This window comes from Fistularia commersonii, chromosome 15 (assembly GCF_037954325.1).
Source record: "Fistularia commersonii isolate RoL2024-O1a breed Wild chromosome 15, RoL_Fcom_v1.0, whole genome shotgun sequence".
In the NCBI taxonomy this organism is placed as follows: Eukaryota; Metazoa; Chordata; class Actinopteri; order Syngnathiformes; family Fistulariidae; genus Fistularia; species Fistularia commersonii.
The window spans coordinates 18,380,718-18,401,313 of record NC_141298.1 but is presented as its reverse complement, the minus strand read 5'-3'; the positions used below and the strand labels follow the sequence as shown (position 1 = coordinate 18,401,313).

The 20,596-nt window shown below is 60.3% G+C and overlaps 1 protein-coding gene across 2 annotated transcripts; it reads left to right on the top strand.

The window, feature by feature from the left end:
* The first annotated feature begins 1,354 nt into the window (after positions 1-1,354).
* Positions 1,355-19,661, top strand: nova1 (NOVA alternative splicing regulator 1). Of its 2 annotated transcripts, none has more exons than XM_086160165.1 (4): positions 1,355-1,808; positions 7,992-8,135; positions 16,517-16,683; positions 17,142-19,661. In XM_086160165.1, the coding sequence occupies exons 1-4, from the start codon at positions 1,637-1,639 to the stop codon at positions 18,159-18,161; spliced, it is 1,503 nt and encodes a 500-aa protein (XP_086016291.1). In that variant the 5' UTR covers positions 1,355-1,636; the 3' UTR covers positions 18,162-19,661. The 2 variants fall into 2 exon arrangements, with proteins under 2 accessions (XP_086016291.1, XP_086016292.1); XM_086160166.1 differs by lacking the exon at positions 1,355-1,808 and adding an exon at positions 5,383-5,716.
* The last annotated feature ends 935 nt before the right edge of the window (positions 19,662-20,596 follow it).

Below are 20,596 nucleotides of genomic sequence, written 5' to 3'. Positions count from 1 at the left end.
AGCCAAAACAACATTCTCCAAAAAGTAACAATTTAAATAACTCAATAGGCAAAAACAAAACATTTCTGTTAAATAAAATAATTAAAATAACTTAATAGGCAAACAACAAAACATTTTTTAATAAATAAATAACTCAATAGGCAGACATCAAAACGTTTTCTGTTCAATGAAAGAATAAAAATAACACAAAAGGCAAACATGGAAACAACATTTTGTGATGAATAAAAGAATTTGAATAACTCAGTTGGCAAACACCAAAACAAGCATTTTCTGATCAATGAAAGAATAATAAAAATTTCAATCGACAAACACCATTACATTTTGTGATAAAATAATTCAATAGGCAGACAACATGTTCTAAAAGAAGTAAATACTGTAAATAAGTGCAATAACAGAAGAGTCAAAGACCCGAACCGGTGTTTCCGAGAGAAAATAAGTCCATAAAATAATGAAATCATCGAAAAGGCGAACGCCAAAACCGTGTTTTTCTAAAGGAAATACAACGACAGATCACCGAAGCAGAATCATTCACATAAACGATAGAAATCAGAAAAAAAATAAACAATTTGAATTCTCTTAAAAAAACAAACAAACAAACCCAAAAGCAGGCCGTGGGCGCGAGTCTGACCGGTTTATTGTGTTTATTTTGTTGTTATTATGATGATGATGATCGATAATAACAGCGCTTACATAATCAGGGAGGTCCCCGGGCGTCCGGGGGTAAAACAAACGTCTAAACGAATGAAAAAATAAAATCCGGTTACATCACCGGCACCGCCACCCTCCTGCTCGCCTCCGTGCGCGGCGGAGATGAACGCGCCGGGCAGAAAAGACCGAAAACACGGCGCGTAACACGGCAGATGGAGCTTTGTCCGTGCGCCGGCCGGGGGCACTGCCGCCGGACCAGCACGCGCACGCGCACCCCCGCACAAAGCCGACAATGCGAGCAGCTGCGGCGGACGCGCACACGCCGCCGCGCGCACGCCGAGCGCCTCCATCTCCCGCGCCTGCACTTGTTTGGGAAGCAGCGCCCCGACGGCTGGAGGCGCTCCTGCTGCGCGTCTCCTCCGCCTCCACGGCCGGGTGGACGCGCAGGGTGGGGGGCCTCCGCTTCCTCCTCTTCCTCCTCTTCTTCTCCTTCTTCCTCCTCCTCCTCCTCCTCCTCCTCTTCTGCCGTGCGCGGCGGACACACGGTCCACGCTGCCGGAGCGGCGTGCGCGTCAAATGAGCGCATTTCCCTCAATGGGATTTTATATTTAGCATCGGCGAGGGACGCGCCGGACGAGGAAGAGAAAGAGAAAGAGGAGGAGGAGAGGAAGAGGAGAGGAGGAAGAGGAGGAGGAGGAGAGGAGGAGGGGGCGAAGCGGAGAGGAGAGCCCGACATTCGGATCCCCGTGTGTGAAGCTCCTGAACCCCACCAAACTTGTTCTCTCCTCGGTGCGCGTCACCGGGCTGCTGCGTGTGCGTGTGCGCGCGCCTGAGAGAGGGAGAGGGAGGGAGGGAGGGAGAGACAGAGAGAGAGAGAGAGAGAGAGAGAGAGAGAGAGAGAGAGAGAGAGAGAGAGAGAGAGAGAGAGAGAGAGAGAGAGAGAGAGGGGAATAGCGCAAAACATTTCTCCACAGTTCCGGGGGAAAAGATGATGATGGCCGGTGGTGGCGGAGCCGCCGTGGACCACAACGGGATTTACTCCGGCCCGGGGCTGCACAGCCTGCAGCCGCACATGGACGCGGACAACCAGGACTCCCGCAAACGGCCGCTGGAAACTCCGGCGGAGGAGGCCGGCTGCACCAAGCGCACCAACACCGGAGGTAAGAGGCGAGCGGCGGCCGCATCCGCGGAGGACGACCGGGGGAGCGGAGGACCGCGGGAGCACCGAGGAGGACCGAGGAGGACCGGGGAGGAGCGGGGGAGGAGCGGGGGAGGACCGGGGGCCGCCGCACCTGCGCGCCCGTCGCTCCGCTCTCCGTTCCCCGCTCCGCTGCCCCGGTCCTCCGCTTCCCGCCTCCCGCTCCTCCCGCTCCTCCGGCCCGGAGCTCCTTTCTTCTCGGCTCTGTTGTTTTCATGCGGCTGTTCCTCCTCCCGGCGGGGGGAGCGGGTCGGGGTGGGGGTGGGGCGGGCGGTGGGGGGGCGGTGGCCTCCTCGGCCCGGGTCAGCCCTGAATGCAGCCCCCCCCCCCCCCCCCCCCCCCCCCGCCCCACATCTGGCGCTTTGTGGGCAGAGGGTCATTGTGTGGAGCCTCCAGCGTGTGAAAGGAGCAGAAACAAAACGTCCAGGCGTCTGCTCCCGCTCCTGGCCGCCGAGCCCCCACTCTCAAATAAAGAACCCCCCCCCCCACCCCCACCCCCCCACTCCCCCCGCTCTGGTGCAGTGAAAGTTAAATCTGCAGACCCCCCCGCCCCCCACTTCAGCCAGCCCTGGTGAGGAGGCCTTTGTTGGCAGAGAAGAATGACGGGTCTGGAGTCCACCCAGGACCACAGCAATGGATGAGTGCGGCTCCTCGCTCACAATGCCTGCACCCCGGGAGACGGCCAGGTCAAACATCTGGCGGCGGGGACCTTCTGCCCCCCCAAAGCCCAGATCTGCACCGTTTCACGCTCCTGCATCTCCACAAAGTCCCGTTCCCTTGAAGGCCCCGTTCCTCGGGGTGGGTTCCGGGCACCGGTCTGTAGACCCTGGACGTTTATTTTGGTTCCCCTCTGAGGACTGAGGTGTGTGTGTGTGTGTGTGTGTGTGTGTGTCGGGCTGACAGGTGGCCTCACACCACCCTTTATCCCCATGCAAATGGGGAGGCCTGGGAGGCCCCACCGAGCCGCCGCGACTCAGATCGGCGGGTCTGGAAACGAAGATCCGACTCGTTCTCCTGGAAAATGAAAATGTTTTTCACGAGCTGAGGGTCACAACGGCTCAGGGGCCCGCGGGGCCCCCGGCGCCGCGTGGACCGAAGCGCTTCTGCCGGCGCCGCCGCAGGAGCGCCGTGGTGTTTACATGTCGTGGCCGAGGCGCGGGACGGAAGACGGATGGTTCTGTCAGGTTCTCGTACGTCTCACTCGGGCCGCTAATTGTTGTGGCGAGCGGCTCGGGGGGACCACTTATCAGGAAGTTAATGTTAATTACAGATCCGCCGAGAGTCGGCAGCTAGCTCGCCATATGCCGGCGAAACGCGCTTTGTCTCGGCGTCCGAGGCGCCGGGCGTCCCGCGTTAGCGGCGCGGCATCCTGTTTCCCGAGGGCGTGACCCGGGGCCGCCGGGCGGCGTTTCCTTCAGCGCCCCGGCCTCAGGGTCACGTGGCGTCCGGGCCGGTGGAGCTCCTGCAGAGCACAGACGTGCGAACATCCCGTCCTATTTCTGGATGGAACAACACACCGGTGTGTGTGTGTGTGAGTGAGCGAGTGTGTGTGTGTGTGAGAGAGATTGGACAAATAAAATGAAAACAGCAGAGCGGCGGTTCAAACCCTGACCCGCTCCGGTAACGGCGCCCTCCTGAACGTGGTCAGGCTGCTGCGAGGGAAGGGTGTGTCCGGCACCGGCTCGGGGACCCGGTGCCGCCGTGCCGACCCGCCCTGCGGTTCGCCGGGATCCTCGGGGACGGGCTCGGAGGCCGGGGCCGCCGCCGGCCGGGGCCGCCGCCGGTCGGGGCCGCCGCCGGTCGGGGCGCGAGGCAAACGGGGCCGAGCTTATTCCACGGCCGCGGCGGAGCCCGGGGTGCGAGCGCTTCCCGGACGAGGCTCGCCGCTGAACGGCGGGCCTCGAGTGGAACGGCGAGCGGAGCGGCGTCCATGTTGTGCGCTGTCAGCGGCCCGCGGTCGGCCCGGATCCGCGGGGGAGGGCCGCCGGACCCGCGGACGGTCGTCGAGGCGAGGCGTTCCCGCGAGCGACCGCAGCAAACGCGCGTTCAGACCATCTTGTTTTTGTGGGGCGGGGGCTGAACGTGGCCCCGACGCCGCCTCCCCCTCCTGCGCCCGGACGCCTCCAAGCAGCCTCCGGTCCGCGGCGGCGGACGGGCCGCCGGTCCCCGGCCGGTCTTTGACGAGGTCTGATATTGATCCCGTTCCTCCCCCTGAACCGATCGCCTCCTCCGCTGGCGGCCGCAACAAAGAGGGAGCGGGGCGGCGAGCGGCGAGCGGCGAGACCCTGGCGGGGGGAGTCGCTCCGCTTTAATCAGCGTTGCCCTTCTCGCCTGAAAATGAACATCTTTCATTCATTTCTCCCTCCAATTACCAAACCCGCCGCCTTCCAACGGCGGCCGGGGCTCGGGGATTAGCCGCGAACACGTAATGCCGCTAATGGAAAGGTTGGCACGGGAACGCGAGGCGTATTTTTTCAGATTTTTTCGGTGGGAAGGACACAGGTGCCCTTGCAGAGCGATGTGACGTGAGCGGACTGTGAATTTGCCAGGTGGCAGCAGAAGAGAGAGTGAGAGGGAGTGATAGGAATGAAGACCGAGAGAAAAGGAGAGATGGAGCGGGAGAGGGAGTGCGGGGTCTGTTTGCCGGAGCATCTCTGGCTGCACCAGAACCTTCTGGAAAGAAGCCTTCGCTCCCAAAGCAAACGGTGTCAGGGTGTGATTCCGGGCTGAGACGAATCAGCGGTCGGGGAGAAAAGAAGTCGCCGCTTTTCTTTTTGCGTTGTCGTGAACGCCGCCCCCCCCCCCCCCCATCGCCACCACCCCACCCCCTCCGCGCACACACACACACACACACGCACGCACGCATACGTATACGTCTGCACAGCCGCTTAACACATGTACACAAAGCAGCCTCCGCACACACACACACGCGCGCACACCCACGCACGCACGCACGCACGCACGCACGCTTCAGATACCTCTCGGTGTAAGATTTATAGCCGTAGTGATTGGCTTCATCACCCCCCTCCACCATTCTGCGGCACTGCCATTTGCAATGGTTGATGAGCCCCTCCGCCCTCTCAAACATGGCCGTCTGAGGGATTGGGGGTGGGGGAAAGGAGGAAGCCAGGGTGGGTGGCGTAAGGCACGCCGTCTCAGATCACTCCTCCTCCGCCTCCTTCCTCATGTCTTTATGTTATCAATACAGCTCTCCAGTCACTCTTGAAGGTCACTCCGGCGGCGGCGGCGCGCTCGGCGGGAGCCGGTCCCCTCGCGCCGCTCACCTTTGTCGCTCGCCACAAAAAAAAGTCGGTGAATGGACCGCCATACTTTATAGTGCTGCGTCAAAAGAGGCGGGGCCGGGGAGAAAATTCAATTTTTCGGGACCGGCGTCGGGAGGCGTAGGGACGTGACGCGGCGCCGGGAGGAGGCTGCCGATTGGCCGGCGGAAGCGTCGGTCTCGCGCGGCGCCGCAGACGGACAGGCCACTCGATGAATATGGATGAGAGCAGTGAAAAGGGTGATGCGGCAGGGAAGACCCCCCCCCTTCACACCGATGCAGGCTCGAACAATGCGTGCCGTCTTTCACTGAAAACACTGAGAGCCCGCATTAGCATTTTCTCAGACAATTGAGGCTCGGGCCAGCTGCGGGCATGGCCGGGATGCTGCGGTGAAATCGCTTTTTCTGCATCCGCTGATGAATTAGAGCTCGGTGAAAAAAAAAAAAGGGAAAAGGTGGACCGGCCGCATTCCTCAGCACTGGCGTCGCACCTATGCCCGGGCTCATGCTCAGATACCCTGACGAGACTGCGCCCCGGCATTGATGGCGATCTGACGGAGGACTTTAGGAACCAGCAGATCTCAGAATGGGTAAGCCTGCCAACTCTCCTTTTTCCTCCGACTTGTTGAATTTATCCGCCCGCCGTCGTGTCCGCGCAGGACTCGTCCGCCCGTCCGTCGTCCGTCATTTTCGTCCCTCCGTCCCCGGCGCCTGTCAGCTGCGGGTCGCTCCATTGAAATGCAGAGCGAGTGCTGGCTAGTGGGAAGGAGGGAGGACGGTCACAAGGCATTTCCTCCCGACCCGGCCCCCTCCGGTGACTTAACTAAACGCATTTGGCTGCGAGTCGCCGTCTCTCCTCCAAGCCATCCTTCCAGTACTGGAAGCAGGGGTTTGAACTAACACCTCGCTGGCTCGGCTTCCCGTCGTGCCCCGCCGCTCCGGCTCCCTGGCGGATTGCAGCAACAGATTGCCGTGTTTACTCTACCACATGACGCCATTAAAACCTGTTACTGTGATCTCAGACACTAGGACGGGAATTAATTATTGACTAATGACTGCAAACGTGGCTGCGAGGGCGACGGGGGCGGAGGGGGGTAGCGGCGGCTTCCTCCCCTGCTGGCCGCGCTCCGGTCGGGGACGCCACCAAGTTACGCAGTGGGTTCGGGCTCGTCTCCCGACAACAGGTTTCCGGGCGTCGGTGTCCTGCGTCCTGCGTGAAATCGCGTGCGCGGCGGCGCTCCGGAGCCCTACGCCGGTCGCGCTCGATCTTTATTTTTGCACCCAAGGTCATTTTCCGGTGGTCGGGTGTGAGGACGGAGGAGGGCCGACGCCGTCGTGTCGGGAAAACCCAGAGATCGGAACAGACGTCCGGACCGCTTCCGTGCGGACGTCCGATACGGTTTCCCCCGATCGGTCGGGAAGGCGGCTCGTGGACACGCCGCGGCGCGAGCCGCCGCCGCCGCCGCTGCCCGGTGGAGATCGGACACGGGGCCCCGCCGTGGGCCGAGGCGCCGGCCACCGGAGGCGTGCGGCCGACGCACGGCTGTCTGAATGCAACATGACCGGCATGTTAATGTGCGCTAACACGGTGGCCGTGAAATCCCTTAATGTCACACTGCCATGTTGGTTCACGTCCGGCCCTAACATGTGTATAAGCCAGGCAACAGGTTGCGGTGAGCGCGGGGCCGACCGCCTCCGCCTCCGCCTCCACCTTCGCCTTCGCCTTCGCCTTCGCCTTCGCCTCCACCTCCACCTCCACCTCCACCTCCACCTCCACACGCTCATCTCAGCTCCACGCTCGCAGCCGACGAGCCGGCGTAGCGGACGGCGTCACGGCGGGCCGGGCCTCCCCGAGTCTCTGCCCGCCGGTGTGACATCACCCCGCAGGAGCCGAGCGGGTCCACCATGACGTCATTGCAGCCGATGCGCTGGCCCCGGCCGGCGCTCTGGCGTGGCGGGCAGCACCTGTGCCGAGTGTTTCCCATGATGTCATGAAAATAATCTGTGGAATTCTCTGGGAAATCCCAGCCCGTCGGCATCCGGTATAAATATTTCTGATGCGGCGGCGGCGGCGGCTCCTTCAGATTGTGCCCGGGTTCTGGCTCGGTATGTGGCTGATTGCTCTTTACTAGATGAATGCCCTCCATATAATCGGCTCCCCGAGCCGGCGCTGATTAATTCTTAATTACAATTGTAGGTATGGAAGTTTTCCAAGTTAACGGAGCCACGCGTTGGACCGCAGATGACTCGGACCGGCCGCCATCAATCACCCACCGCGACGAGCCGTGGCCGTAAGCCGCGGAAGCATCCTTGAGAAGGATGGTGATTTGGACGGTGCTGGAAGTGAACCCTTTAAACAAATCTGTGGGATTGGTTCCCATATGCTCCTCTCACGTCTGTTCATTATGAGGGATTAGTGTGAAGTGGCGTTCACGGGCCGCTGCGACGGCGGGGTTTTTTTTTTTTTCCCTTCACGCGTGACACGCGTGCCCGTAAACACTCTCTGCACCCGCCGTGTCTGAGGCCGTGTGAGGGCCCGCCGCCGAACCCGGACCCGGACCCGGACCCGGACCCGGACCCGCTCTCAGCCAGAGGAGGCTGAAACTCCTTGAAAACAGTTAAAATTAGACCTCCGCCAGCGGGAAAGGAGGTCATCGTTTACTCTGCTAGAATCTGGGACGGGACACGGAACATGCTAGCGATGGCCGCTGGGTGTGAGGCCTCGCAACCAGGCGGCGTCCCGTGGAGAAGGCCGGCCTCCGGCCGCCCCGACGTGAACTCTTATTCGTCCGCCCGCTGTCAGGTGGGGTGGAGGGCAAATGTGCGAGATGTGACCCTCTGCAATTTTGTGTGTCTCTTCCCCAGAGGAGGGCGAGTACTTCCTGAAGGTGCTGATCCCCAGCTATGCAGCCGGCTCTATAATTGGCAAGGGTGGCCAGACCATCGTACAACTGCAGAAGGAGACGGGCGCCACCATCAAACTGTCCAAATCCAAAGACTTCTACCCAGGTAAGGAGGACCAACGCTCGCGATGAAGGTAACTGTGTCGGAGGGCAGCGCGGCGCGGCCCTGCTGAGCGGAGCCTCCTGCTTCCCGTCCACCACCGCCGACTTATTTCTCCCGCATAGCGATCATAAACACTTGGTCATCCAGGGCCCTCCGGGGGCCCGACATGCACGTTCCAGCTGTCAGAGGCGGCGTGCGCGTCCCCAAGGAGAGTCCACTACCTGGACCGAGGCGGCTTTTTCCACGCAGCCCTCGTGGTTTCAGCAGCCACATAGAGGAGGTCGGCTCGCTCCGGGGGGGGGGGGGGGGGGGGCAGGAGAGGGACGCCGCTGCAGCTCGGTGACCCCTATTTCATGGGAGTCGAAGCGGGACCTCCTCTCCTGCCCGGGCGTGTGTCCTTCATGCCTCGGAGGTTCAACCTGCTAAAACATAACAGGTGCAGAGCGGCTCGCCGCCGATGAGCTCCAGATGTTTGTACAGTAGAAGTCGTGCAGGTATACGGATCTCCTGGATACCACTGCACACGGGAAGAAAATAAAGGTTTGAGAGCTCCTGCAAATGTCGAGGCCGACGAGGACGGGACCGGACCCGGGACCGGATCCGGGACCAGACCTGGGACCGGGCTCGGGAACACTGTTATCGGAACAAAAAGCGTGATTGTTACTAAAACGTATTCATCGGTGGGAGCTGCACAGGGCCGGCGGCCCTCCGTCGGCCCTCCGTCGGCCCTCCGTCAGAAGTCTGCTCTGCTCCAGAGGCGTGTAATGGGCCTCCTGGCTGCGGCTGGTCCCGGTTAGCGCCGCCAGCCGGGCTTTGAACCCGCAGCTGCAGGACGGCGCCCAGGAAGGTTCACGTGCGTCCCGGAGCGAGGTGTCGGAGCGGGCCGCGGCTGAGCCCGGGGGCCCGATCGCCTCGACCGCCGCGGGAAATTCACCCCGGCAGCCTTTCCTGACCTCCGGTCCTTCTCCGGCCGCCGGTCCGATGGAACCAAACTGGCGGGTTGGTTCGGACCAGCGAGGTCAGGGTTCCGGGAGAAGTTCTTCCTCTTGGCTGAGCTCCACTCCTGGGACCAGAATAAATCGGGGTATAATGTTTGGATGCCGCCGGTTTTCAGCCGATCGGCCGGCGAGATGGAACCGTCTCGGCTTTCGCGGCCCAATCCCCCTCGTAAAATAATTTTAACACCCGGCCCCCCCGGGACGATCCAGGGCACGTGCGCCGCTCCCATATGTCTCAATATCCTCGGGGATGACAGTCTGGCTCCGAGCGGCACCGGCGACGCTTCCCGGCGGGTCGGAGCCGCTCGGAGCCACGGCGCTAAAAAAGCACCCGGACTCGCGGAGGGTCAGCTGGGGGCCGGGACGGAGGAGGGCTGCCGAGCGACGCGGTCCGACCCCCCTGGGCTGATGGCGCCGGCCGCGGAGAGATGGGTCTCAAAATGGTCTCCTGCAGGTTCCGGGGCCGGGTTTGGCCCGGGAGGAGGTGCGGAAGGACTCTGTCTTCAAGTATCCACAGAATTCTGATGTGCGCCTCGTTGGCAGCGGGGTCCGCGATCTTTGCATCGATTGGAAATGAAAACACTCGATATGGTCGGCCCCCCCCTCCCCCCCGCCGCCGCTCCTCTCTCGACGTGGGCGTCGTTTCCGGAGCGGGAAACCCCGAGCCCACCTCCGGGACGCTCCTTTGAATCCGAGCCGGTGGTCGCGGGCGACACATTTGACGGCCAGAGAAGCGGTGCGGGGGGGCAGATATTTAATTCCTGCGCTCCTTCTTCCCGCTCTACGTCTGTGTTCGCCCCGATGAAAGGGACATGTGTTCAAAGGGCACGGTTCGGAAACCTCCACGGCGGGCCAGCGCCGTTTAAAGGAATAACTGATGTCTCCTTGGCTAATGAAAGGGCTGATATGTATCCTTCCCTCCCCCTGGACTGTGGATGTGTTCATAGGCCACCACCTGCTCTGCCCTTCCCCCTGCTCAGAATTGTGATGAGTGAGAAGAGGAGTTCAGGGAGAGGGTGCTGGCACGGATCTGATTGGCCGCGCACGTGAAACCCAACGGCTGCTACTCTAACGTGCACAATAGCCGCGAGAGGCGCCGCGGCTGCCGAACGGCGGAGGGGCCGGAGGGAAGCCCGTCCTGAAGTCCGGAGGCCGAGGGCAGCGTCCGGCGCCGCTGTTTAATGGCGCCGCCGGCGTAGCGCGCTAACACCCTTACGCACGGTTCACGCCCTCCTCCCTCCTCCTCCCTCCTCCTCCCTCCTCCTCCTCCTCCCTCCTCCTCCCACGGCAGCCAACGCGTGACCGAGGGACGGCGGGCGCAGCCATTTTCTCCTGCGCCGCTCTGTGACGACTCAGTTTGAGGCTCCCGCCGGCCGCCGGGGTGGAAACGGCAAAACCGCGAGCGGCGGACGGGCCGGTGGCCGACAGAGATGGACGGGCGGAGATAGCCGAGGGTGTGGATGATCCATGGCCGAGAGGGAAGGGGGGGACGGGCGGGCCGGCCCAGAAATAGCCTCTTCCAGTGTCTCTGCGGACGCGACCCTCTCCCAGCTGTACTCAAGCTGCTCTTACACAACCCAAGTTTCCTCTCGCCTCCTCCCAACTCCTTGTTTCTTTCACATTTCCTCCCTGCTGGCCGGGGAGCCGCGGCCAAGAGCGATGACTTCATGCTTCTCCTCCGATCTGGCTCGCACGCCCGGCCTCGCGGCCGCGGGCTCGCACCTCCGGCGGGGCCCGTGCACGTCGCTCGCTATACGTTCGCCCACGCGCGCGCACGCCTACCCGCTCCCGCTTAAAAACATCCGCATATTTACGCGGCAGCGGGGAGAGCCGTGGGAGTTCGCCGCTAACTTAGCAACAAACTTCAGAGCGGTTGCTGTGAGCCGCCGGCCCCGAGCCCAATATATGTATTGAATTACTTCGCCTTGCACAAACACACCGAGTTGTTGTGATGTCAGAGCGGCGCCGGCGTATGTTTTCCATTATCTTATCATGGAGCTCTCAACGTGTGACCTCATCCTGGACGCCGTTGCTATTCCATTGTGTTTAGGACGAGGAATGTCCTTAAAAAAGGAGGACAATTAACCGGCGGTGGAGAACTGTTTTTTTCCATCCGTATCTCCCTGGCACGGCGTGCTGGCCCACGCTCCCTATAGGACGCGCTCGCTCCGCGCGGCCGTGTCAGAGGCGGGACTTGAAACTAATGGAAACCACAGAATTTCCCTGGATTTATGTGCGAGGCTGCGGAGGGAGCGAGGAGCAGCCCGGCAGCGGCGGGAGGAGCTGCTGCGCCGCCGTGCTCGCAGTGATTCCCGTGTTTTAAGGTGTTCGTCTTGTTTTCCTGGGGGGCCGGGGGGGGGGTACGGCGGCGCGAGCCTCGTCAATGACGACAGTTTTGGGACGTGGCGCCGCAAAACACAAGAGCCAAACAACATGGGCGGGGCTTGCGGGACCGATCAGATGATTGGACGCGGAGACGCGGATCCACCGCAGCATTAATTAATCAGACGCCGTCTCGGAGAAGTTCGGCCGTTCCTCAGCCTCTGCCGGCCCAGGACAAAGTTCTCACAAGGTGACGAATCAGGTCGCTGTTGGCGTCGGAGGCCACGTGCGCAGGCGGTGGTTTTTGCTCCGGCGCGTTATCTCGCACGCACGGAGAAGTGCCGGGCTCGGGCGGGAGGCTAATGCTAACCGCTATGCTCTGACGTGCGGCGGCTGGATTTGAGACGCCTCGTCCCCGCGGTGGGTCGGACGCAAGGGGGGAAAAGCCGATTAATTATGACCTGAATTTGTCAAACAGGTGTTCGCTCGGCAGCCCCGGATACGTTTCCCGCCACGCGGCCGCAGCGGCCGTCCAATGGCGGCGGCTGATAACTGGAGTTTTGTTTTTTATCTGTTTTCCACAGGTGGTCAGATTATCCCACCATTACATTTTAAATCAGCTTAACATTTGGGCGAGACCGGCCGGTCACCTCGGGGGCCGAGCTCCTCGAGAGGCCCCTCCCCGGCCCCTCGCCGCACTGATTCCTGATAGCGTTTTTTTCGCGAGATTAAGGAGAAGGAGTCGGGGAAGGAGCGGGCCGGGCGCCGTCGCGTTCGACGCGTCGGCCGCCGCAGAGCCTCCCGGGGCCGTCCGGGTTTGTCCTCGCGACGATTGGATGACCTGTGCGTTTCCAAAGCCGGACCCCCGGGAACGAACCCCGCTTGGGGGGTCGGTGCAGAAAGCGCCCGAATGCAGCGCCACGTCCCGATGTGAATGCCGCATCTAATCACAAGCTGCTGTTCGCAGGTCTCGGGCGGAGGGGCGGCCGCGGCGCCGTTAAATTGCCGCCATCCGTATGCAGGCATTTACGATGAACCCTTTAACACCCGGAGCCTTGGCTGCGCTTCTGACACGGAGAGATTCTCCGAGGGCCGACGAGACAGGCGTCCGTCCGGCTTCCTCTCGGCTTCCTCTCGGCTTCCTCTCGGCTTCCTCTCGGCGTCCCGGACGTCTGTCGGGGCTCTGCTGCCTCTGCCTGCCTGCGTGGACCTCTGCGCCCCGCTAATGAAATGCTGAGTCACTTTGTGCTTCTTTCCCAAATGTCTTTGGCCGAACCAAATCAGAATTTATGAGTGGTGTGGTCGTTTGAGGTTTTGCGCTTAGTTATTATAAAATATGTATCTTTTCTTTAGCAGGACTGAATAATGCACGACACCACGTCGGCGGCGGAGTTGGCAGGACGGGAAAGAGGCGCGAGCGTGAAGCCGCGCGACGTTAACGCGCCCCGCTCGCGTCGGTTTTATTTACACGGCACTAAATCACGGTGGAGATTATCTCAAGGTTCTCCGTGTCACGTTCAACGCGGCTCTGGACTTTTACAGAGACCCAACAATGACCCCGCCGCCACTTGTCAACAATGGCGTGTCGGGTTACCGTCCCGCTGGGGTCTCATTTTAGTCGCATCCTCTCCCCTCGCCTCCGTCGCTGGCAGAAGCCCGACCCGCGTCCACCCGTCCTATATTTGTCCTCTCTCAATCCGCCGGAGGCTGAATTACGTACACAAATGATAACCCAGAGTCCACAGTGAACCGATTCTGCAGCGATTCTGCGCGGAGCCTCGTGCGTCTGGATCCATTGTCGCCCAAAAACAATGAGATCACACATCTAGGCGGACCCGCCGCCGCCGCCGCTCCCAGGTCCAGACCCGCCGAGGACCCCGCTTTTATTCATCCGCCGGTGAGAAGGGCTCCGCCGAGCGTCCGGTCCGGTACCCGGCCCGCGTTCGCAGCTGGATCGGCTCAAGAGCCTCGCCGAAAACCAAATGTTTACTCGTGACCCATTTTCTGGGATCACGGGGCTCCGGACCGCCGGGCGAAGACGGAAAGTATTGAGTAATAGATTGATGCGCGGCCCCGCCGCCGTAACATGACCGTGTTTGACGGGAGGCGCCGGCCGTGCCAGAGCAGCGCGGAGAGCTCGCGGAGCATTTCCAAGTCCGAGCTGGAACGCCGCGCCGTTTACGACGTTCCCTCCATCTGTAAAATCCCGGGTGGATTTTAATGCGACGTCACATCGTGCAGCGCCGCAGAGCTGAGGGACGCTAGCAGAAGCTCCAAAACCTACACGTACACGTCGGGCCAATTACTTGTGTGTCTTGCTGCTTATTAGGACCAGACACACACACACACACACACACACACACACACGCGCTGGACCAATGCAGTCTGTAATTTAATGGCTTATTTCTGTGTTTTAAAAGCCAGGAAAGTTCTTAATAAGCGTGGTGTGTTTACTGTCTTTGTGAAAGATGTAAACACTGATTTTTGTGAAGTCTGCGGCGGCCGCGGTGCAGCGTAAGCCTTCCTAGGCGTCGTTTCTGACTGGCTGGTTAGGATCGGCACGCGGCAGCCATGAGGACGGCGATGATCCCGGCCTTCGGCCCCGCTCAGATAAAAAAAAAACACGCTATGAAATAAGCCGACATCATTTCCACGTCTTTCTATCTCGCTCGATTTGCAAAGTGAATAATGACTGAAAATGTGCGCGTGCGTGCGTGCCGACAGCGGCGCCCCCCCGGATGGCACCGACCGAACACGGCTTTGCGTCGTAGCCCTGCTGAACCGCTTCGCTTTACAGAACCCGCTTCGGAGGCCGGGGGGCGTTCGCCCGCACACGTCTGCCCCCTCCCGCCAAACGCTGTGAGCTAAGAGCCGACCCCGGCCCGGGTTCCGGTCCCATCCACGCTCTCGCCCGTGACCCCCGACACCGGGGCCGCGGCCCGTGATGCCGAGATAGCCCGCTTGAGAGGGCGGCGCCCCCCCTCCTCCGGTGACGTTCCCGGTTAGCATAAGAATGACTAGCGGAGAGCGGGCTACGTGCACTCCGTTCACACGGGGCGTTTTGCCAGTTGCCAACATGAGATGTTACTCATGATATACGAGGAGTTTACGTCCCCCCATTAATCCCACCTCAGGTCAAGTGCCGGCATTGCAGAGCTTCGATCTGTCGCTTTGTCACTTCAAGAATGACCGGCAGGTGCAGAGCGGCGACACCAATTGGCACCAACTGTTGTTCTGTGTCACTGGACGCCCGAGCAGACCTCACGGCGGCCCGAGCGCAGACGCTCGCCGGCCTCCGACAGAGATTCACGTCGACCGGGTTCGGCCGCGGCTCTGGCTCCGCTAACGGGACCCGCTCCGCTCCCGACGCCGGCCCGGGTGTCCGCGGCCGAGGAGCGATCCCGGCTCGGGTTTCTGTCTTCTAAAAGCAGGATCTCCTCGGTCGGCGTGACGCTGGCACCGGATCAGATCCAGCCCTTTGTTCTGCACGAGGACCGCAGACACTCCGGCACACTGCCGCCATGATGGCACCCCCCGCCTTCCACTGTGTGTGTGTGTGTGTGTGCGTGTGTGTGCGTGTGTGTGTGTGTGTGTGTGTGTGTGTGTGTGTGTGCCGCATGACGTCATGGGGGGGAAACAAAGCGCTGGTATTCAGCCGAAGGCCGGCTCTTCCTTCCCCTCGGTCCTCTTTGGGTCGCCGTCTGTTTCCACCTCAGGAAGACCTTTTGCTTTGAAACCGGAGGCCGTGAACTCATCGGAGGAATGTCGACAGCGTCGCCCCCTGCTGGTCACCCCGGACGTGACGGTGACGCCTGTTAGCGTAGCACGGCGCGCTGCGGAGGCAGCGGGTAGCACATCCCCCTCCGGCAGCCCGCGGGTTCCTGCCGAGGTCATAAATAATTCAGCGCCACGTAAATCGCTGTGTTGTTCTTTTTTGCGTGAAGCGTCGACTGCGGGAGCTAAACGCTCCCCGTCTGCGCCGGGGAGATGATCCCTCGGCGAGATCCGCCGCCCGCCGAGGATTTGCATCTTCGGGGCGCGGACGCACTTCTCAGGGAGCCCCGAGGTCCGGTGACCGCGGCGCAGCCGGCCAATAGGAGCGACGCAGGCCGGGACCTCGGGGCTTTTCGCAGTGAGAGCGCAGAGCGGGAAGCGATCGTAGTAATGGTCCGGTAATTGGGTCAGAGGCAGGCCAGCCCCCCCTCAGTAAATCTGTTTTAAATGAAACCATCTATTAACTAGTCAGATCCCATCCGTCCGTCCGTCCGTCCGTCCGGCCGCCTCCCCCGGGTTCCTCCGGGCCGGAGCCTCGGCCGGGGAGCCGGCGGCGGGGGTCTCCGGGCGAGGAGCCGCAGCATCTTATCAGCTTTTCACATTTCTAACGGGCAAAGTGTCCCTGTAAATTACCCCCGCGCCCCCCCGCCCCCCCGCCCCCCCCACCGCCCCCCTCCGCCCCCCACCACGTCCTTTGAGACGTTTCACATTGAGTTCAGCCAACAGCAAAACATAAAGGGAGCGAGGCAGGAAGGTTGATACAAAAGGGCGAGTGTTTTAAAAATCGTGCATAAAGGACTCGCTGTTGCATCACCTGTTTCCACGGCTCGGCCCCTTCGCCATGGCAACGGAATGCCGGTCGGGTCGTCAATGTGGGTGTATAAAGAAGCCTAGAGGAGGAACAAGTGTGTGTTTAGTCTATTAGAACCGCAAGGCAAGTATGGCTCAGTGTTACAGGGCTGAAAGAGTTACATCACTAAAGAGGAATCCTCCCCCCGTCGCCCCCGTCGGCCCCCCGTCGCCTACCACCCCCCCACCCCACCCCCCTCACCCCCCGGTCGCCAGCCGAACGCGCCTCTTTTCCTTTCAGCTGTTTCTCTGTCGATTGTTAAAATGGAAGGAGCGAGACATAGCTGGGTAATTGGGTCTCTCGATGGGACGTCGAGGAGTATTCCTCGTTTCCGGGACCTCCCGATATCGGCGCGCGTCCGAGCCAATCCCGTCAAGGTGCCGGGAACCGTCCGGGAGGAACGTCGGCGAAGCTGATCCTTTGTCTCCGTCCTCTCTCAGGAACGACAGAGCGCGTCTGCCTGATACAGGGTACGGTCGAGGCCCTCAACGGCGTCCACAACTTCATCGCGGAGAAGGTGCGCGAGATGCCCCAGAGCGCCCAGAAGCCCGAGCCGGTCAGCATCCTGCAGCCGCAGACCACCGTCAACCCCGACCGCGTCAAACAGGTGAGGAGACGCCTCGGGGAAGCCGACCCCGCGGAGACTGCGGGGTGAGGGCGGGGGGGCGGGAGGGGCACGGCGGACGTAGCGGCGTGGAGACGCGGGCGGGAACGCGCGTTCCTCTGGCGGGTCGACCTTGGCTCGACCTTTAGCGTCCCGTGGATCCGGGGCACCTCGTTCATTAGTTGTTCTCTGGGCCGCGACCCGCGGGCCGGAGGGGTCCGGAAAATGTGAGGGTATGTGGTTATTTTTACCGGCAGATTTTCATAGCGAGAGCCGGGCGGCAGCTGCAGCCTAAACCCCCGGGATTAACATATTGCTGAGTAAAGTGGGGGCCGTCGTGTGTGTGTGTGTGTGTGTGTGTGTGTGTGGCCCCGTCCCCCCGTCCGCCGGAGACACTTGTGATGTGAAATATGGCCCTTGTTCCCCGGCGGCTCTTTTCAAGTATCTCTGTTTCTCCGCAGGCCAAATTGATCGTGCCCAATAGCACGGCGGGGCTTATCATTGGCAAGGGCGGAGCCACTGTGAAGGCGGTGATGGAGCAGTCTGGGGCTTGGGTGCAGCTCTCCCAGAAGCCGGAGGGCATCAACCTGCAGGAGCGAGTGGTAACCATCAGTGGCGAGCCCGAGCAGAACCGCAAGGCGGTGGAGATCATAGTGCAGAAGATCCAGGAGGACCCTCAGAGCAGCAGCTGCCTGAACATCAGCTATTCCAACGTGTCGGGCCCGGTGGCTAACTCCAACCCCACCGGATCCCCGTACGCCAACACGGCCGAGGTGTTGCCCAACGCGGCGGCGGCGGCCGCCACGGCCTCCAGCCTCCTGGGCCAGGCCGGCCTGACGGGCATGGGCGCCTTCCCCGCCGCCATGTCCAGCTTCTCCGGCAACGACCTGCTCGCCATCACCTCGGCCCTCAACACGCTCGCCAGCTACGGCTACAACACCAACACGCTGGGCCTGGGGCTCAACCCCGCCGCCGCCTCCGGCGTCCTCGCCGCCGTCGCGGCCAGCGCCAACCCGGCGGCCGCCGCCGCGGCCAACCTCCTGGCCTCGTACGCCAGCGACGCCTCCAGCAGCGCCGGCCACCCGGCGACGGGCCTCGGCGGCTTCTCCCTGGGTTCCCTCGCGGCCGCCACGGGGGCCTCCAACGGTTACCTGAACGCGTCGTCCCCGCTGATGGCCTCCTCCCTCTTGGCCACCGAGAAGCTGGCGGACGGAGCCAAGGACGTGGTGGAGATCGCCGTGCCCGAGAATCTGGTCGGCGCCATCCTGGGGAAAGGAGGGAAAACGCTTGTAGAATACCAGGAGCTGACGGGGGCCCGCATCCAGATCTCCAAAAAGGGAGAGTTCATTCCTGGCACTCGGAACCGTAAAGTTACCATAACAGGGTCGCCGGCCGCCACGCAAGCAGCGCAGTATCTGATCAGCCAGCGGATCACTTACGAGCAGGGCGTGCGCGCCACCAACCCGCAGAAGGTGGGCTAAACGGGAGGGCGGGGCAGGAAGAGGAAAGAGGGAAAGGATGAAGACAGAGATAGAAGGGAACCGAGAGGGTGGCGAGGAGTAGGAAAAAAAACAAAAAAAAAAAACAACAAAGAAGCGGAAGAAGAAGAAGAAGAGGAGGAAGAAGAAGAAGAAGAAATGTCCAAATATTTGTTTAATATTTCAGTATCAAATGAGAGGATCACAAAGGAGGAGGTGGGGGAGACAACCAAGATACGTGTGTGTGATACGTGAATGTGTTTTTAGGACAGACGTCCTGATGTTTTTTAAAAGTTTGTGTCGAGTCCTTTTGACGATGGCGATCAGAGTAAGCTGAACTGGTCCACTGCCAAGCTGCAGATCCGAGGTGAGGCCGCGGCTTCCACCTCCCTCCAAAACCTCATAGCTGTTTCACTTCAGTTTTTAGGTTTGTTGTTTTGTTTTGTTTGATTTTGGGTTTCTTTTTTTTTTTTTTCTTTCTTCCTTTCTTTGTTTCTTTCTTTCTCGCTTTCTTCTGTTGACTTTTTTTTTTCTCTCTCTCTCTCTCTCTCTCTCTCTCTCTCTCTCTCTCTCTGTGTCTCTCGCTCTCTCTCTTCTTTTCTTCTCTTTTTCGATTTTTGACGGTTTTACTTTCGGTTTGCGAACCTCGGCTCCCGGCGAGCCGAGCGTGTCCGATGCAGTTCCAGCCAGCTGATAGAGCCGTCTCACGAACCTCGCTCTTCGGGGCGCGGCTTTCACGACGAGCAGTCTGTGGGGAAGCAATCAGACTATAAGTTCTTTAAGAAATTCACATCTATGTTGACATATGTTGAATTCTGGCTCATATCATAATTGAAGTTTCTAAATTTGGGTATTTTATATTGTCATCCGTTATTTATTGACATGGTCTCATTCAAACACAAATAGATTATTTAAACCTGTCAGTGCAGGTTGATCTGAATGTAAAAACAATATTAGCCTATTGCTATTTTTTATTTACAGGGATCAAATGTTGTGTTGCAGTGAAGAAATGTATAACTCAAACCCGGCGTGAACTTCTCCGCCGCTGTCCGCGAGTACAGTTCAGGGGTTAAATAATTCATGTGAGAGGATAGAGGAGACACACAGGAATGTATAAATATATTTTACATGAACACGTAGACGATAACGCTCCCGCAAATGCACAAACACTGAGACATTTTGCATATTCAGTCATGGCGGCGCACGGAAAACCGCGTTGTCGTTTAACCCTTTCTTGGTGCTATAGGATTAGACGTATCTCCTCAACCATTCAATCAGACTCTCCCGGCCGGGCGCCCGACGACCCCCCCCCCCCTGCCGCGGGGGGGGGGGGCGGGCGCCCCGTCCGGCCATCGACGACCCATCGGATCCGACCGAGGTCCCGCATACCGATCCGAAAAAAAAAAAAAGATTTTAGCATTTCAAGATCAATTTCAGGATCAGAAGCAGTCCAGTCTTAAGATATCAAGTTCATCCTCGCTCCGATTTGCAACCCCCTCCCCCGCCGCCCCCCCGCCCGACGCATCTCCCAAAACTAATCGGCCGGATTTGACCTGACCACGTTTTTTGCCTTAGTCTCATTTTTGCAATCCAATCTCAGACTACCTTCAAGCCAGAACGCAGTGTCTCACCAGTTCAGTTGGAGAAGGGAAGCGGCTCGGCCGCGGGCTCCGGCCCGGATCCGTCCCGCCGTCGGGGTCGGCGTCGGGAGGCCGGACGCGGCGGTAAACCCGGGCCGTCCTTTGACCCTCCCGAAGCACGCTAGGGCGGGGGAGGCGGAGCTCGCGGCGGAGGCTCGCTTCGACAAAAAAAAAAAAAAAGAAAAGAAAAAAAAAAAAAATCTTTTTGGCATCACCTCTCATGAAAATAGTCCTAAACGAAGGAACTGTGTAGAGCATTTCCTCGCACTCGAAGACGACCTTGGCTTCCGTCGGCGCTGCTACCCGTCCTGAGTACACTGGGTCTCTGAAGACTGCACTGTGAGACATTACCAACACAATGTAAAGCATGTCCGTCGCCACTGGGGTGTGACTTTATTTCAATGTGCGCATCAACGTCATGTCGGCAAACAGCAGGGACAGAAGGGGTATCTCCGCTCGAGCATTTGAACTCCGGTGTCACGTGATGTTTGTGTTTGCCGCCCCCCGAAATTAGCTCCTTCCTCCCTCCGCTTCCCCCCGTTGGGACGGTCCCGTCGACCCGGGCTCTATGATCGGCTTCCGGCGTGCAGGGCTGTGAGGGTCTGTGCCGAGCCGTGACCCTCTGGTCTTCTCTTCTCCGGGGGGGAATTGGACCGCTGACCCGGCGCACCCCCGCGCCCGCCCGCCCGCCCGCACCCCGACCTCGACCCCGACCCCGACCCCGACCCCGACCCCGACCCCACCCTCTCTTCTTCCTGTCATGACGCGTTGTTTCTTTTTAAAGCGGACGGTTTTGAA

What these genes read in the sequence shown, in the direction of transcription:
- nova1 (XM_086160165.1), top strand. Translation starts at nt 1,637, where the DNA reads ATGATGATGGCCGGTGGTGGCGGAGCCGCCGTGGACCACAACGGGATT. An exon ending in ATCCAAAGACTTCTACCCAG is followed by an intron (nt 8,136 to 16,516) that starts GTAAGGAGGACC and finishes GTCCTCTCTCAG; the next exon opens with GAACGACAGAGCGCGTCTGC. An exon ending in ACCCCGACCGCGTCAAACAG is followed by an intron (nt 16,684 to 17,141) that starts GTGAGGAGACGC and finishes GTTTCTCCGCAG; the next exon opens with GCCAAATTGATCGTGCCCAA.